Below are 16,102 nucleotides of genomic sequence, written 5' to 3' on the forward strand. Positions count from 1 at the left end.
AACTTGTATCAAGAGGATTAAATCAATGTTAAGGCCTTTGTCACTTTACATTGTATGCATAGGCCCAAAGAAAGAAATAATTTTATTCATATCCTTCTCCACAGACATAAACACTTACATTCTGCATTTTGTAAACACTTTTTGAGAAGCACTAGGGCAAGATTCCAGATTACTGATTAATGAACAGGTTTCAAGTTTCATAACATATCGTCCGCCATTATCCCAGATGAAGCACCTTGAATAAACTCTCCATACAAGTTAGCAAACCAGTGCCAAACCTGGCTTTGTTTTTTATTAACTACATTTCCAGGCAGTGTTGGGGGTAAAACATTACAAGTAAAGTGAATTACATAATTAGATTTTTTTTCCAGTAACTAGTAATGTAACATATTACTTTCAAATTTACAGCGAAATATCTGAATTACTTTTTCAAATAAGTTACATTTTCAAATAAGGCAGAGGCACTTCCTTCAGTCTGAGGCTTATTACTTTCACTTTTGGCATGAAAGGGCCTTTACAGTTGCCAAAATGTAACTTTTGAGGTTTTTGTTGTTAAAAAAAATAAACAAATAAGCAAGCCCAGCCCAAGCCAAAATAAACAAAAGTAACATAATTCATTACTTTCCATAATTTCAATTGCATTACTTTTATGGAGTAATGCAATACTGTAATGCATAAGAGTAACTTTCCCCAACACTGTTTCCAGGCACAAATTATTTCTTGTTCTGAAAAAAAAAAAAAAAAAAAAAATTACTCAGGGCAAAATGTAACTTTTCCTGGAAACTGTCTTGCAGTGAAACTAATACAGATCCTCTGTGGTAAGAATATGTGTCCTGCACAATTAAATTGTCTTTCCATTTCAACCTACTGCCTTACTGTTCATCCATTTATTGTAGTAGCAAGTCATCAATGTCTTTCCTGTAATTGAAAACAAAAGCAAATGATTATACTTAAGGGTTCAGTTTCCCAGACACACATTACATAGACTACATGGTTTTTCCACATAACCGTACCTGATTCCCTCTACATTCCCTATAGTCTCCGGCAGACACCTGCCTCGTGTCTCTGGAAATATTAAACAGCACAACTGTTATCAACATTGATGATAAAAACGCGGATAGTTTGGCTTAGTTTTGAGTAGCAATTGGGCAGGTTTTGTTTTGAAAACCTGGCAACCCTTTCCCTCAAGCAGGTAAACTATCATGTTTGATATTTAAGACTCTTGATCAGGCTGAGGCTGCCTCTGATGTGATACCCGCGATAGCCAATGAGAGCGAGCAGAGAACATCACCCATAATCTTTTTTTATACTGTGAAACAGAACGCGCACCAAGAGAGCCAGCTGACAACATTGATTGTCCTCTATTTGTTTTTCTTCTCTAGTCAAGTTTGATCTCGCGATTGTCCGTGAGAGCACGTGTCACTGTGAAATGGTTCCTAATCAACAAGTGTGTGGTCTAATGGTTATCCTTCAGACTGATTTGAAACAAGCAAACTGTACATGGAATATACACATTTTACAATAAATTTTAAAATTAAAGCTGTTGCACAGTCTTGCCTTTGAATTCTGTATGAATTTCAAATACTTATTTGCTTTAAATCAAAGTTTGTAATGTGTTTCACCTCATAGCTGGTCTTACTGAGTACGGTTGAGACGATAACAATGAAATTTTGTCAGAGTTTTCATGTTGAGTTGTTGGTTAGTGTTAAGAAGGATTTTCTTAGATAAAACAAGAACCATTTCTTTGTCATCTAAATGCTTAAATATTAATTTAGAGAAAGAGTAGAAAAGCAGAAACATTCATAGGTGATGATGACAGATTGGGTTTGTACGGTCATTTGTACAGATTAACTTTTGTTTGAATCACAAACATCAGCAGTGATCTATCTTTAGAAAACCTTTCAGACAGCTGATATCCAACAACCTCATTGTGCAAGGATTTGTGGTTCACAAAACTTGTGATTAAATCAAAGTTATGCCTTTAATTTGACACTTTGTGTTGTATGCATAGGTCTAAAGAAAGAAATCAATTTATTAATCTTTCTCTACAGACATAAAGACTTACATTCTGCATTTTATAAACACTTTTTGAGAAGCACTAGGGAAAGATTCCAGATTACTGACTAATGAACAGTAAACTCAGGTTTCAAGTTTCATAACATATTTTCTTCCACTATCCCAGATGAATAACACCTAATAAACTCTAAATAAAATATAAAACAATTTCCAAACCAATCCATGTTTTTGTTTTTTTTGGTACATTTCCAGGCAGTGTTGGTTGTAATACATTACAAGTAATGTGAATTCCGTAATCAGATTACTTTTTTCAAGTAACTAGTACCTTATGCATTCTTTTTTAAATCTAAATTATTTTTAAAGTAATGGAAGTTACTTTGTTTTCCAATTTATTCACTGACACCTCTTCTGTCCTGTTCTGAATGAACACAGAGGTACTTTCTTCAGCCTGAGACTTTGACAGTTGCCAAAAATATAACTTTGAGTTTTTTTTGTTATTAAAAAACAAATAAGCAAGCCCAGCCCTGATGACAAAAAGTAACACAAAAGTAACGTAATGAATTACTTTCCATAAAAATTAACTAAGTAATGAAATTACCCAGTGGGCAACTTGATATCAATTTGATGTCAAATATTGGTCAAGACTTGATGCTGTAACCATTTAAATGTGGACGACAATTTCTTCCAGTGGTAATTTGGTTGTGAACAGGAACTTAATCCCACACTGAAATTGGTTTAATGTTTATGTAATATGTTTGACTTTCAATTTACATCAACGTCATGTCAAGATTTTGATGTCAGTTTGATTTACATATTTGACCTTTTTTTTTACGTTAATTTTGATTAATCTTTTCAACATCAATTGTCCACTGTGTAGTTACTTTTTATGGAGTAACACAATATAGTAATGCATTAATTTTTGAAGTATAACTTTCCCCAACACTGTTTTACTGCCCTGTAAAAATAGAAAGGCATGTGAGCTATTTCTCCTATAGTATTCCTTAATATGTGGATTATTGAGTCACACAAGTCTGACAAAAACATCACAATGAGGAAAACATGCAACATCTCCCTTCAAATTTCTCTTTCAATGTTTTAATTAAAAGATGACACAAAAATAGGGTTGTGGATAAAAAACCCCCGGTTCTACTACAGTTATGTATTCTGCACAATTAAATTGTCTTTCCATTTCAACCTACTGCCCTCTTTTTCATCCATGTTTTTATCTTGTAGTAGCAAGTCATCATTCCTGTAATTTAAAACAACAAAATGAACATTCTTCGAACTGCAAATTATTATGCTTAAGGGTTCAGTTTCCCAAACTAGATCATTTTTTTCACATAACCATACCTGATTCCCTCGACATCCTCTATAGTCTCCGGCAGACACTTGCCTCGTGTCTCGGGTAATAGATAAGCCACAAAAGCAGCAGAGAGGCCAAGAGAAGACAAGATGACTTGAGAGAAATAGCTCCAAACATCATCCGACAGCAGGATTAGAGGAGCCACAGACACACCAAGACGTGCCACAAAGGAGGTATACCCCATCCCATTTTGCCTATATTTTGCATTTATAAGTATATTTTTAATTCAACTTCAAAAAAAATAAATATATATATATATTTACCATTTACAGTTTTACACTACTGTTCAAAAGTTTTATTCAGCAAGAAGGCAATAAATTGATCAAAAGTGACAGTAAAGACATCTATAATGTTACAACAGATTTCTGTTTGAATAATAGTTACATTAGATTTCTGTTTGTTCTTTTGAACTTTTAATCCATCTAAGAATGCTAAAAAATGTATGACAGTTTCCACAAAAAAAATTAGGCATCATGACTGTTTTCAACATTGATAATAAAATGTTTCTTAAGCAACAAATCAAGATATTAGAATGATTTCTGAAGGATCATGTGACATTGAAGTCTGGAGTAATGGTTGCTAAAAATTCATCTTTGCATTCAAAGGAATAAATTATGTTTTATTATATTAAAAAAATTAATTATATAAATTAAAAAATTGTTTGGGGCCAGTCAGATTCAAAAATCTGACTGACCCCAAACAATTTTTCAAAAAATCAATTGTAGTGTAGCTTTTGGCACTAGATCTCATTTTTACTACAGTACAGTTTTGAATGAAACTGGTTTTCATACCTGACAACAGTGGGGTAAAGCTCAGAGCTGTACAAAATAACTGTGCCAAAAGACGTGGCTGAGCAGCCTTTTCCCAGCACAGCAATCACCGTACGAACCACTGACCTATCTGAATGGTAAGAGAAAGAAAACTTTGTTGCACTAGATCTTGTCATAGGCCAAAATGTCAATGGGGAAACTGTAAACATTGTCATTTCACTCATCATGTTAAAGTGTCAGTAAGTAATGGCTCTCACCTTTGGGTATGAATATGTTAATCATCAGGCTGATTCCAACAAACAGCAGTGATCCAGCCTGAGTTACACGTCTTCCAAACTTATCCAGCAGATAATAGTTGCTCATTTTAGCAGGAATTTCAATGGCTCCATACACAAACTGAGTGAGGTACATATTTAGTCCAAAGCTTGAAATGTTAAAACTAATTCCATAGGCAACAGTGGCAACAGCAAACCTGGCAGTGAAAAATCCAACAGAAATTAAAAAAAATTGATTTATCTGAACATCATTTTTCTGATGAAACTGTTGTGTGTGTTTGTGATTTGACAGTTTACTACACACCAGGTGATTCCTGTGAGTAAAGTCAGTCTCCTCATCTTAGGAGTCCTAACCAGATCCAGGTATGAATACTTCCTGTTTCCTCTGTCAGTAACTATGATTTTAGCCAAATTCTATAGAAACACAGAGAAAAACAAATATGTTCAAATATGTCAGCAAAGTATGCTAAAATAAAAGCAAGGAAAAAATATACAGTCCCCTACTCCTTTTAAATTCTCATGCATGTTACTGAGATTTTTATTTTAAACCATTTTTATGACTTAGTTTTTCTGTGAAACAACAGACTTCTTTAATCATCGTGTCTGCTTGAAAACTGTCTTTTTCTTACAATCAACAGCAAGCTGGCATTCAGATCTGCCTCCATCCGATCAACAACTGATGGATTGAACCAAGCTACATTTATTTATTTTTCAACAATTTGTTTCACATCCACTTTATTAAGGAGGGAGAAATTTTATGCCATTGTTAATAAAAAAATATATATATAAAGTTTTAGTATTTTAAAATACAATATATTTCTTAACTGCAATTTTAGATTTCCTTCTGGAAATTCAATGAGATGCTCTCACCTCAGGTTTTATGCTGACAGTAACTTCCTGTTTACGATTCATGACAGCACATTTATGAAGATAATAATGAGCTTTATCCACCCTCCCGTTAGCTATCAGCCACCGCGCTGACTCTGGAACCCACCTATAACAACATCAAAATTCATATTTTTGAAATGTAAAGTACTTTATTTTGAGAACGTGCAGCAAGCTACTTTTTGAAAAATGATTTTCAGATGTTTTCTATGACCTCTATTTAGGTTTGGTTTATTTATACTCACCACCAAGTGATTATGGCAGTAACAGTGGGCAATGAGATGGCAACAGTCAGCCATCTCCACTCTCGAATGAAGTATGCAATCAGTGGAAAGCTCATGAAGGCAAATGTCCAAGAGAGGCTGTCAATCACCCCAACTAGCTTTCTGTGTTCAATGCTCACCCATTCCACATCTGATGAAGAACAAATCAACAAGTATACACACACTCATCACTTTGACAGTTACAGTCACACAGTGATCTTCATTTAAGAAACCTTATTGTGTGCTTTTTTTAGAGCCACAATAATTATAAAGACTAAGCAATTTAAAAAAAGAGTGATTCTCACTGAGTATAGTGGAGATGATGACACTGCCAGTAATGGTGAATCCAGTGAAGAATCTCAGCACCGCAAACATGACGAAGGAGGAGGAAAAAGTACTACACAATCCAAACCCCATTCCTAACATATATGACACTAGCAGCATTGGCTTACGCCCAAACCTGAGCAGAAACAGACATGTATCCACTTAAAAACACTCAAATGCAAACACCCAATTATTTTTTTGATTGATTAGATTATTTGGAAAAATGTCCAGTGTGTTTCTAGTGCAGCTGAGATTAATTTATATAAATAGTTTACCCAAAAATTGTAAATATGCTGTTCTAAACGTTTATGACCTTTCTTTCTTCTGTGGAACATATAAAAAGAGGTTTTGAGAAATGTCTTAGTATTTTTCCCCCCATATAATTGGAAATCAATGCTGAACCGGTGTTTACCTACATTCATTTTTTATGTTCTGCAGAAGAAAGAAACTCATACAGATTTGGAACAACACTAGGGTTAGAAAATCATGACCGAATTGCCAGTTTTGGGTGAACTATCCCTTTAAGCAACTGTGCTACAGTAGTTTTTGCTAATTCTGAACTAACATTTTCATGATTTATGTAAACCTTAAAAACCTCATTAAACCAATTTAGCTGCACCAACATTGCACTCAAGCTCCCAAAAGCAGCTGCTCCAAACATGACCCCAATGAAGAAGATGGTGGTTGTTAATCTGCTCAGTGCTCTTTTGTCACACACTAAATCCCACTGAAAGACACACAAAAAAGATAGAGGTCACAACTTGACAAAAGTACAAAGTGTATCATCAGTAATAAATAAAAAAGCAAGAGTCCTGTGAGAAACCTGTGTGGCGAGAGTGCTGATGAACATGCTGTTGTCATACTCCCATCCATTCTGGCACTGGACTAGAGCAACCTCTGAGGGGCTGGAGGAGTTTGACAGCAGGTGGAATTGAGGATAAGAGAACATGTGACAGGAAGCAGGAGTCCCATCATCCTGCACTGGAATACTGACAGTCAGTCTCTCCTCCTGAGTCAGGTTCTCAAAGATCTCGTCAGCATCCAGAGAGCTGATGCTGCAATGATGAGAAGGGATAACAGCAATAAAGTTGCCTAACAGGAAGTGACACCCGAGACTAAATCGTCCAAAGAAATTGATGCACAGAACCATCTTCTGGAACCTTCCGAATCCATTAATTTCTGAGAGAAGATCTTCGAACTTCATCCTTGCGCTCTGTTGTGTTCGACCTGGTTGAGGATCTGTCTCGCCTGGCTCTTAAGCTTATACCTCACAGTCATAACACTCTAAAGGAGGAAAATGGTTAACAGAGGGAATGTCTAAAGCTTTGTGAAACATTTATAAAAATTAAACCCTTTGGTTGAAACTTTACATTGTGGTGATTTTACAATAGATGTTTATTCTTGCTTTGTCATACTGAGATTATCATAACTTTGCCCTCAAGGCAGACACAGTCTGTTGACTTGTAACATGAATTTTATCTTTACTGTGACATCTGGTTTAAAAGAAAGAAATTAAAGAATGAAAGAAATTCATATTTGATTGCAGCATTAGGCATTTATAATGTTACAAAAGATTTCTGTTTTAAATAAATGCTGTTCTTCCAACAAAAATATAAAGCAGCACAATGATTCAAATCCTGATAATAAAAATATGGTTTCTACTTGGGCACCAAATCATAATCATCAGAATGATTTCTGAAGGATCATGTGACACTAAATACTGTAGTAATGGCTGCTGAAAATTCAGCTTTTCCATAACAGGAATTAATATATATATATATATATATATATATATATATATATATATATATATATATATATATATATATATATATATATATATATATATATATATATATATATGGATTATATATAAGGCTATATACGGTATGAGGTTTTGTAGTTTGGAAAGAGTTTGAAAAAAGTTATATTTTTATATCAAGTTTCTTTAGAACATTGCGGAGGAGCAGCGTAAGGAGACCTGCACTGGCACCCACAGCGCAGAACAGGACCTGTGAAGGCTCACAAGAGGTGCAAGAGAAACGCCAACACGACCGACAAATGAGCTATAGCTTAATCCATTCTGCCTGAGGTCAGAAGAGAGAGAATTTTAATAACCCCCTTTTTTTCCATTTTATGTACAAACACAGAAGTAGAATTACAAATGATAAACAACTGACTGTAACACAGTTGGGTAGAGCTCAGTGTTATAGAGGAAAACACATGTGAAGGAGGCCTCTAAGAATCCTTTACCCTGCACAAAAATGACTGTACGGGGCAGCCACAAATCTAAAGACAGGAGCAGAGACATTTCCTGAGCCATAAATTACATGACTGAAATGCATGACTAATGTGACTAATAACTTCAGATCCACTGGAATTTTTATTTTATTTTATTTTAAATATGCAGCTACTTTTGAATGGCATCAATGAAGAAAAATGCTTTTTGTGGCTGGATGGTGTAGCAGGGGCCATAATAACTTGCAAAACCCTGACTTCTTGGTACACCTTGTTAGGACATTACAATAAGAAAGCAATGATTTGATTTTGTTTTACATTGTGTGATAATCAACTGGTGATCAACGATAAAGAATTACATATTATTCATAATTCGTATTTATATATTATTAATATATTTGTTTTTAGATAAGTGGAAACATCCAATAAATGCCCCACTTAGTTGGATTTTCATATTTAACTGGGATAGGATGAAGTATTTTAACACTGGAAAAAGAAGAAAAAAAGAAGATTTTGACACCAAACGTGATTTTATTAACAGAAAGCTTTTTAAATTTTAAATTTTAGAATGACTGACATGCTGAACACGACTGTGACATCACAATGAATAAGTTCTACATAATTACATTTAGTCATTCACAACAGTGACATTCTATGTGATTATTGTTCTTTTATTTAAATGCACTGAAAAGCCAGGCAGATGATTGTGATGTCATAATAAATGACTGACTGTAATACAAAACATTCACACAAACATTCAATGAATGCCAAACTCATGATGACAACATCATAATAAATGGTTGTTCTGTAACGGAATAAACTAAACTAAACAAATATTCACAGTTTTAAAGCAAGTTGAGTGTCAATCACATGGTTGTGGCATCATAATAAATGATTGTTCTCTGTGTTTTACCTCTGGGAATGATGACGTTGATGCTAATGCAGACCCCTGTTGTAATCAGCGTGCCCACCTGGCTGTACCTGCGGCCCAGTTTATCAAGACACAAATAGGCCACCAGTTTTGATGGCAGTTCTATGGCACCATAAATAAACTGGGTCAGGTACAAGTTCAGCCCAAAACCACTGATGTTCAAACTGTTGCCGTAGTAAGTGAATGCCACTCTGAACCTGTGAAAACAATTAACTTTAATATCTTATTAAACCAGGTTGCTCTGACTTGAATTTGAAAAGGAAACTATAATTTTAGCCATCATAAAGACAAAAAATTCCCACCAGGTGCTTCCAGTAAGCATAGCCAGTTTCCTCATCTTAAAAAAGACCTCACAAGATCCAGATACGAGTACTTCCTGTCACCTCTGTCCTCAGCAGTTATAACACTGGCAAGGGTCCGAAAGGTCATGCCCTCAAAAGTTTAGGAAAATGCAGAAAATTTCACTTCTTCCTTAAATATTGCATATTCAAATGTTACCTCTGGTTTGATATATCTGATGTTGTGTTGTCTGTTATTGGCTGAGGCACATTTGCTCAAGTAAAAATGGGGCTCTTCCAGTCGTCCATTGGCTATGAGCCATCATGCTGACTCAGGGCTCCACCTAGAAGACAGGAATGTAGGTGATTTGGGAAAACTGGACTGGAGTCAATCATAGTAACATCTTACCTCCATGTGATCACTGCCAGTATGAGAGGAGCTGTTACTGTGATGACCAGAGGCCTCCAGTCGTTGACGAGATAAGCAATGCCAGGCAATATCATAGTGCTGAAAGACCAATCAAAACTGATTATAACGCCAGCAATCGTCCTGTGTGCTATATCAGCCCATTCTACCCCGATGAATAATAATAAGTTCTATTATTTACACCAGAAGGCCAGTCTGTGCAATAGTAGCATGGATTTTTAACTTTATGATAGTAAACTGACTTTATGAGTGAGGCCCATTCCAGTGAAGAACCTCATTATAGCAAACATAATGAAGGACTTGGAGAATGCACTGGCCACCCCAAATGAAATGGCTTTCAGGCAAGCCACCATCAGCATTCGTTTCCTACCATACCTGGAATAAACAGAATCCATGAGACATACCTTAAACTGGCGTGTTGGGGAAAGTAGTTTGACAGTAGTTCAGCTGTTTTCAAAGTAGTGTAGCTTTTCCAGAACTTTTAATATCTTTAAAAGAAAAATGCTGTCCCCTAAACTGATCTTTGTGACAGTGAATCAGTATGTCCTAAATTACATGTACTGTGGTCTGGTTCATTAGAGTGAATCAATTCTCTCTCTCATATGCATATAGTATTGTAAGATTGGTTCATTCTAGGGAACCGATTCATACTAAGTGGTCTTCTCTCTTAAATGCATGTAGTAGTGTTAGAAAGTAGTTCAATCTAGTGAATCGATTCATCCAAAGTAGTTCTTTTATTGCATGCAATGTTGGAAAGTCCAACTCATTGTAGTGAATTGCTCCAAAAATGAGTTTCTGTACTATATATAGATTTTTGACCCAGTTATGTACATTGGAGTGTTTTTGTTGTATATAGTACAATTTTACTACTACTTTAACCAGTATTGAGTATTCAGTATTGTAACTGTAGTTTAACTACTTCAGCTTGGCATGCTGTTGTAGCATCACTTTTCACTACATCTCTTAAAGGCCAGATCCATGTCTTACATTAAGTCTCACCTGTCAATCACACCAACTAAGAAGATGGTGGCTGTGGCTTTATTCAGACCTTTCCTGTCGCACACCAAACGATGAAACAAAAAGAAACACATACAACTCAATAAAAATACATTTTTACTCACCATCAGTGATGTAACTTAAAGTAACTTCAAGTAACAAAAACACACTGAAGAAAACAGTTTATATAATTCACAAATGGACAAAGACAGACACTCTGCACTGAAAGATTGTACATTAGTGTTTTATTTGAGTAAATTAACATCTAACACAGAGGGTGTTCAAACCATAGTGGAAGGCCTGAGCTTCCACTAGTCACTTGGCTGGATTTCTTCCTGGTTAATAAATGACAGCAGTGTTGGATAGTACTACAGTATTCAAACTTAGGACAAAGGCAGGTCTCTAAAAAAACTATATTAAATATATATTTGTATTTAATATTATATTTTGAACTACCATGAAAAAGTTTTGTTTATATTAATATATATTTAAAATGCCATTTATTTCTGTAATGTCAAGACTGAATTTGTCACATGATCCTTCAAAAATTATTCTCAGAAATTATTTCTTATTATTTATATTAAAAAGTTTTTTACATTTAAATAATAGAAAGTAAAAAAAAAAACAGTGTTTATTTTATAACAAGTAGAAGTCTTTAATGCATACAGAACTTGCTAAATAAAAGCATTTTAATGATGTAGCACCAGTTAAATTTAGCCACATCTAAAGAATAACTATTCTTTCTCCAAAACCTGTCACTTCTACTGCCATCTAGAGTTTTTTTAACATGGTGCTATTATTAGAAGGACTGAACATGCAGCAACAGAAACTTGATCATCAATTATGTCCAAGTCCAGCAAACCTTTTCAAACCCAAAAAGCTATATGTGTGAAACACACTTTCCTCACTCTTATCTCACTCACTGCCAGTACAGTGGGATGCATCTTTGGTCAGCTAACTTGTTAAATACAAATAGTCTATTTGCATACATTCAGGCATTTTCTCTATAATTTTATATTTACAGCAGTAGCATTTGGTATAAAGTTTAGATAATAAGCTAAAATGTTTACAAAACTTTTATTTTGAATGAGATGTGTCGCATTCATTTTGTGTAGAAGTCAGAATAATACAGAGTATGTTTTAACTAATGTCTTTGATTGGATATGTGCTGTGGTTTGTCTGTATAATAACTTGTACAATATTATATTATTACAATATTACTCGTCCAATTCAATAGATTTAAGTCTGAGTTACTCATTTTATAAACATATATTTGTTGCCAATACAATAACTTGAAGAGAATATGTGTGATATGTTGGTCTTTGGTGGAAGTTGTCAATTATGGGAGAGACCTTCCATAGCTCATTAACAAAGGTCAGACTCAGGTAATGTGGAGCTGTCCAGGGTGCTGTCAAACAGAGCCCAGATACTAATGCTGGTGCTGTCCATGGTACTGTGTGCTGGAACAAAGACATAAAGACAGAGATTAACTAAAGGGATTAATTAAATATGTATCTTTAGAGAATGCATAAGCAAAAAGACTGAATCTAGATTTTAATTCTATGAAAGCAAGAAAAACAGTATGCCAATACTCCATGACTTAAGAGTTTTATTAATTATATACTTAAGGCAGGATCTGATGTCGAGTACAGCTTATAAAACTCATCACTATGGCAGGATGTCTTTTTGTGCTTGTGAAGTGATTTACATATCACTGCATTATGTCTGCACAGATGGGCAACTTTAAAAGGATGTTACTCTGATCCTCAGTTGTGAAGTTGGTAGGTTTCTTTCTGTGAAAGAGAAATAATATAAAGCAAATTAAAATTGTGAATTTAAAAATGAGTTAAAGTAAAACAAACATAATGACAATGGAGGTTTTATATCAGGATTGTAAGCTGATGTTTCCAAAAAGGAATTTTTCTCTTTTTTTTTTCTTGTACCTCATCTCTTCAATATCTTCTATGGCAACCTTCAATCTTTCGTTTCAGGTATAAGCCAAAAAACAAGAAAAGAAAACATAAAAAACGTCCACAAAACAAAAAAATGACCTCTGGTACAAACTTCCACACTAAACCTAAGAGCATGAAAAGAGGAGAAATTGATGCTCCCAAACAAGCCAGAAAACTGGCGTAGCCAACTCCATTTTGCCTAAAGATATGGAGAAGAGAGAACGGAAGCATTTTCAAAACTGAGTGAGCTTAATAACTGAAAAGAAACATGGCAGATACTAACCTCATGACTGTTGGATAGAGCCCAGTGGTGTATAAGAACAGTTGTTTCAAAGCCTCTGAAAGTCCTTTACCCAGCACTGAGATCACAGTATTCTAAACCCATAGATACATTCACAGAAATACAGTATTAATATTTGCATGAATTGCATAGGTCCAACACCATTTTGTTATTGGTTTTCAGTGATGGACCATTCCATGTTGGCATCTGTTGATTTTGCTAGTTTCTGTGATTTGCATCAAAATGAATAGAATTTGATTGGCTGTATGGCTTAAAAAACATGGAAAGTGCTTTCTCACCCCTTTTAAAAGCTGATTCACATATGCATTTTTCTATCCTACTTATGCAAATTGTATGGTAATTTGTATTTTATAATTTGCTTTTAGCATTGTTTTTCCTGCTGGCCTTGACCCTGTCAGAATCATTATGGAGAATCAGTTTTTTGGTTGAAAACCATTGATTTAAAGTGCCTTTGAAACTAAAGGGCTGGTTTGTTAGAAACTGAAATGACACATTTGATCTAGAAACCTGTAGGTGTGATGATGTTAATGAGTATGCAGAATCCTGTGAGCACCAGTGTCCCGGTCTGAGTGATTCTACAGCTGACCTTATTGAGACTAAAATAGATAAGGATTTTCACTGGCACTTTTATTGCTGCATAAATGAAGTGTGTCAGGTAAAGGTCAAGCCCAAAGCCGGTGATGTTTAAGCTGATGCCGTAGTATGTAGAAGCAACTCCATACCTACAAATAGGGGAAGTGAAAGTAGGTTCTTTGCTTCCACATATTCAGAGGCACTTTCTTTGAATATAAAATACTTAAATTAGTACACACACAAAAACCTACCACACTATGCCGGTGAAAAGTGTGAGTCTCCTCAGCTGCAGGGTTTTGAACAAGTCCATGTAAGTGTAAATATGACCCTGGTGTTCCACAGTCATTACAGTGGACAAAGCCTTTGATGGAAACAGAAAGAAAGGTGTTTTAAACCCTTGTTGAAATTGAGTTCTACCCAAATATTAAATAGATATAAAATAAAACACTGATTCAGGGACCCACGTAAAGTCTCGTCTTTAGTTTAAAGTAGCTAATTTTTTCAGATTCTTGTATGCTGTTTCTGCCTTTCCATTTGCTATAAGTCACAGCGCTGATTCAGGGATCCACCTATGAAAGTATTAAACAATAATTTTTTTTTCACAATAGACTAATGTTGACATGATTTTAAGAATTTTAAATCATAAGCCAAACCAACCAGCAAATTAAATATTTTTTAATTACAAACTGATTTGAGGCAAAGCAAAGGAAATGGACAATGGTGTAAATTACATGAATAAATGACGATGGAATAGTATATGAATAGTAAAGTGTAAGTAAAGTGTAAACAACAAAACATTTAAAGCAAAATATATTTAAAAAAAGAGAGCGTCTCAATTTTATTATTCACAATGGTATTGACAGCTCTCGTTGATGAACATAAATAGCCTATACATGATATAATCTGATGATGGAAGGTACAAAGGATGTTTTAGGTCATTTAGGACAAAGGACATTTGCAGGAGCACATGGATGAAGCTAGTTGTACAAATGAGCTTTATTATTGTTGAATTTACCGATTGGTTGTGAGAGGAATAAATAAGAAAAAAATCTTTTCAGCTGAGAAAAAACATGACATACAAACAGGCCCTAACTGTGAGGAAGACTCAGGACTCTCATAAACAAACACTCTTTGAAATAAAAACAAAAAATGATAAATAATAACAAGAAGAAGAGGAGAAGTGACAAAAGAAGAAGAGGAGAAGTGACAGTAATAATCAGCATCCTCCAATCAGTGACCAGATAGGCAAAACCGGCGAGCAGCATGTTGCCTAAACTCCAGGAAGTACTGCCGAACAAACACACCGATAAATGTACAGTGTTTAGGGTCTACCCACTGCAGAACAGATCACATTTAATCATTAAACATCAGAAACATGACAAAAAAATGTTCCATAAAACATGTACAAAAGATTTTAGATATCTACAAACATAAATGCATTCTACATGGTTTCCCTTTTCAAGAAGAGAAAAGGGTAAGATAATTTCCTTTAATAAAACATCATTTTTAGTTCTTAATATTTAACTTTTAGAAAACTGCAACTTTGTAATTAAATTTTTCCTCTTTTCATAAATGGCTTTATACATTACAGATGGTTTCAAAGCAGTAACAAACAGTAACAAAGAGGAAAGTAACAGAATCTGTCATACAAATTTGAGAATAATTCAAATACAAGCTCTAAAAAGACAACAGTGTTATTACTGACACAGTGTTCAATGTTGATTCAGTTCTGTTCAATAACTATGTAAAATTCATCTATTATGAACCGAATTCAGCTATAAGCAGCTATACACAAGAAAACTGTGTCATTATTTAGCTCAGTTAGACCACCAGTGGAGTCAAATGACCATAACTGACTGTAATGGCCTTGTAAGAGTGAACACTTTTCAAGTTGGGCACTAAATTGTTGAGACTGGACAAACGGCTCAAAGTCTCTGAGACTAGGATAAAGGATAAAGGCAGTTAGGCTGCAGAAAAGACTTACTGAGAACAACTGATATGTTGATGATTCCCGTTAGTGCGAATCCGGTCAGGAAGCAGAAGGCAGCAAATTGCTGTACAATCCTCAGAGGAAATGGGGAGAGACATTTCACCATGGGGATTCACTGTAGAAACCCTTCACACTAAAATCCCATTCAGAATAATCAGACAGGAGTACGATGACGAGCAGTTAATTTGCAATCATTGTAATGGCAACTGACAGGTTTTATACAATCAAATTATTACACAAAACCATTTCAGCAACATGAACCAACCAATCAAAGAATCTGTGATCCCACAAGCTCAGCATGTTTGACTTTACATAATACCTGTTTTTCTCAGTCCTCAATTAGTTTGAATCATGCAGACAGAACCCAAACCTGTAGAGGCAAGATTAGACAATGTTTAGAAAGTTTTTTGTATGCCATAAACCCATCTTGACAACTGTTTGTGCTGGAATAAGTTGTTCTGTTGAAAGATTAGACTTTAACAAATCAGCATATTATAATAATTTCTGAAGGAACATGAGA

At 34.8% G+C, this 16,102-nt stretch overlaps 1 protein-coding gene, 1 long non-coding RNA gene and 2 pseudogenes across 2 annotated transcripts; all 4 read right to left on the minus strand.

Moving 5' to 3' along the window:
- Positions 1–732: 732 nt before the first annotated feature.
- Positions 733–2,189, minus strand: LOC122140151. Its single transcript, XR_006156851.1, has 2 exons — positions 1,014–2,189; positions 733–918 (listed from the first exon to the last, which is right to left on the minus strand). It is a non-coding gene; the product is annotated as an uncharacterized LOC122140151 (long non-coding RNA).
- Positions 2,190–3,089: 900 nt separating this feature from the next.
- Positions 3,090–7,159, minus strand: slc22a7b.2 (solute carrier family 22 member 7b, tandem duplicate 2). Its single transcript, XM_042742184.1, has 10 exons — positions 6,720–7,159; positions 6,520–6,623; positions 5,878–6,032; positions 5,555–5,723; positions 5,295–5,418; positions 4,729–4,838; positions 4,407–4,621; positions 4,171–4,279; positions 3,367–3,573; positions 3,090–3,265 (listed from the first exon to the last, which is right to left on the minus strand). Exons 1-10 carry the CDS (start codon positions 7,098–7,100, stop codon positions 3,172–3,174), a joined length of 1,668 nt encoding a protein of 555 aa, XP_042598118.1. The 5' UTR covers positions 7,101–7,159; the 3' UTR covers positions 3,090–3,171.
- A 685-nt stretch (positions 7,160–7,844) lies between these two features.
- On the minus strand, positions 7,845–10,861 carry LOC109058375 (annotated as a pseudogene).
- A 1,495-nt stretch (positions 10,862–12,356) lies between these two features.
- LOC109058376 lies at positions 12,357–15,904 on the minus strand (annotated as a pseudogene).
- Between the last annotated feature and the right edge of the window lie 198 nt (positions 15,905–16,102).

This window comes from Cyprinus carpio, chromosome B17 (assembly GCF_018340385.1).
Source record: "Cyprinus carpio isolate SPL01 chromosome B17, ASM1834038v1, whole genome shotgun sequence".
In the NCBI taxonomy this organism is placed as follows: domain Eukaryota; kingdom Metazoa; phylum Chordata; class Actinopteri; order Cypriniformes; family Cyprinidae; genus Cyprinus; species Cyprinus carpio.

What these genes read in the sequence shown, in the direction of transcription:
- slc22a7b.2 (XM_042742184.1), bottom strand. Translation starts at nt 7,100, where the DNA reads ATGAAGTTCGAAGATCTTCTCTCAGAAATTAATGGATTCGGAAGGTTC. An exon ending in CTGTCAGCATAAAACCTGAG is followed by an intron (nt 4,839 to 5,294) that starts GTGAGAGCATCT and finishes GTGTTTCTATAG; the next exon opens with AATTTGGCTAAAATCATAGT. An exon ending in GAGGATGTCGAGGGAATCAG is followed by an intron (nt 3,266 to 3,366) that starts GTATGGTTATGT and finishes TTTAAATTACAG; the next exon opens with GAATGATGACTTGCTACTAC.